Source organism: Lissotriton vulgaris, chromosome 6 (assembly GCF_964263255.1).
Source record: "Lissotriton vulgaris chromosome 6, aLisVul1.2, whole genome shotgun sequence".
NCBI classification, from domain to species: Eukaryota; Metazoa; Chordata; class Amphibia; order Caudata; family Salamandridae; genus Lissotriton; species Lissotriton vulgaris.
The window spans coordinates 1,794,142,500-1,794,144,730 of record NC_141694.1 but is presented as its reverse complement, the minus strand read 5'-3'; the positions used below and the strand labels follow the sequence as shown (position 1 = coordinate 1,794,144,730).

The 2,231-nt window shown below is 40.8% G+C and overlaps 1 protein-coding gene across 1 annotated transcript; it reads left to right on the top strand.

Annotated features, from left to right (window-relative positions):
- The first annotated feature begins 886 nt into the window (after positions 1-886).
- LOC147709502 (olfactory receptor 1F1-like) lies at positions 887-1,834 on the top strand. The gene has a single exon (XM_086925502.1). The coding sequence runs from the start codon at positions 887-889 to the stop codon at positions 1,832-1,834; it is 948 nt and encodes a 315-aa protein (XP_086781628.1).
- Positions 1,835-2,231: the final 397 nt, after the last annotated feature.

The window sequence follows — 2,231 nt, the reverse complement described above, 5'->3', positions numbered from 1 at the left end:
TTTTCTCATTCCTCCAAACAATCTGTCCCTCAATGCTTTCTTTCTAAATAACAGTTGTATTTCCCCTCCCTCCTTGCATTGCCAAATTCACCCACACAGGAATTTCTTCTTTTCCACCCTTTCTTGTACTTGGATGAAATTAATTCCTGTTAATGTCCATCTTCAGTAACCTCTCACTGTTTATTTCTGACCTTCATTTTCTCTCATGTCTCTTTCCACTGTCTGATATTGTCTGATATTCAATCCCACAAATTCTCCAATGTCTTTCTATATTTTCTCCTTTTGTTGCCTTCCTCTTCATCTGTGTGTCATCAATAGTTGTCTTCCTAACGCTGGCTTCTTCTGTCTTTTACAATATCTCTCCAAACTTCACTGATTCATTGTGGCCATTTATGACCTCACTCACTGATTTCATTTGTTTCCTTACTCAATAGTCTCTCGTTTCACCTCTTCATATTTCCATTGGTTGTCTCTCCATTTAAGTCTCTTTGTGTTGATTTGTTCTTGACATCAACTATAATTGGTAGCATCTTTTTTGTTACTCTTGCCATATCCTTCTCTTGGTCATGGCTGCCTTTAAATTCCAAGACACGTCGCTACTTAAACCTGGAGTCAGATTATTTAACTGCTTATTGTTTATTTTGTTGACTTATCACCTCCTTGTCAATCCAACTTCAGGGATTATTTCTACTCCTCTATTAATTGGCAGTAAAAGTAGTTCAAAGATCTATAAAATGTTTTTTTTTTCCGGTGGTGGGCTTCCTAAATCCTATTAGTTAAATAGGCATATTAAAAATTTTTTTTAAATATGATAATGTGAGTGGGGCTAATTGATGACATCTCAATAAACAAAGCATTGTTCTTCTTGAAGGTCCAAGCTCTGAAGATGATGGAGAAAATGAATCAAAGCACAGTGTCTGAATTCATCCTTCTAGGGTTTTCTGAGCCTCCGGAGCACAGAATAATCCTTTTTGTGGTTTTCCTACTGATGTATTTGGTGACCCTGATGGGAAACGGCACCATTATTTTTATTATCCGAGTGGATTCTCATCTCCACACGCCCATGTACTTTTTTCTAAGTATCTTATCTTTCGTAGACATTTGCCTGACGACTTCCACAGTCCCAAAACTTCTAGCCAACATCTTCTTGGAAAAGAAAAGCATATCTTTCTATGGGTGTTTTGTGCAAATGCACTTTTTTTTCGCCTTAGGTACCATGACAGATTTCCTGTTGGCCACCATGGCTGTGGATAGATACTTGGCAATCAGTAAGCCACTGCACTATGCTATGATAATGAGCAGGGGAGTCCAAGTGAGGCTGGTGGCCGCATCTTGGGTTTTCGTCAATCTGCATTCAGCAGCACACAGCATTATGGCAGCACGATTATCATATTCAGCATCCAATCAGATCCGCCACTACTTCTGTGACCTACCACCACTCTTGAAACTGTCCACCTCAGACACATCCCCAAATGAGCTCCTTCAGCTAACTGAAACAACCTTAGTCCTGCTGAGTCCCTGTTTCTGCATTACCATATCCTACATCCTCATTATTGCCAAAATATGCAGGATGCCTTCAACAGAAGGGAGATTCAAGGCATTTTCCACTTGCTCTGCCCACCTGACAGCAGTGACTCTGAACTATGGCCCAGTGCTATACACATACATCCGCCCAGCATCTGCATTTTCCTTGGAGAAGGACCGCATCATCAGCGTGATGTACAGCGTGGTGAACTCGATGTTGAACCCGTTTGTCTACAGTATTCGAAACAAGGAAGTCAAGAGCGCTTTGGCTAGAAACCTGAGAAAACTAAAACTTTTCTGGAGGAAATAAACTCTGTCATTAGCTCTCTGTCTTTCTGCTGTAGTGTTCATGTTATCTGCTGTTTTACTTTACTTTGTTCTGAGATAGATTTTATACAACCTTTATCATCAGGTGGCCAATGGCGAGTGCTGGAGGTGAGAGAGGGTAGCTGGGGGAGCTGGGATAAAAGAGTCGATTCCTATGCAATGCACAGAGAGGAGCAATTCCCCCAGAGAGCAATTCAGTAGTTGGATCCATATGTTGAGTGGATCAAGTAAGCCCTGAATCCCTTGCTTAATGTCAAAAGGCCTAATTAATCAGGGAGCATGATTACAAGCTGTTCCAGAGCATGGGTCCTTAGTAATTTGGCAATTACCCTCCAAAAAACATTGATTAAGCAATCTCTTCATATTGGAGAGGCAGTTAA

Coding starts and splice junctions, on each gene's coding strand:
- LOC147709502 (XM_086925502.1), top strand. CDS start 887: ATGATGGAGAAAATGAATCAAAGCACAGTGTCTGAATTCATCCTTCTA.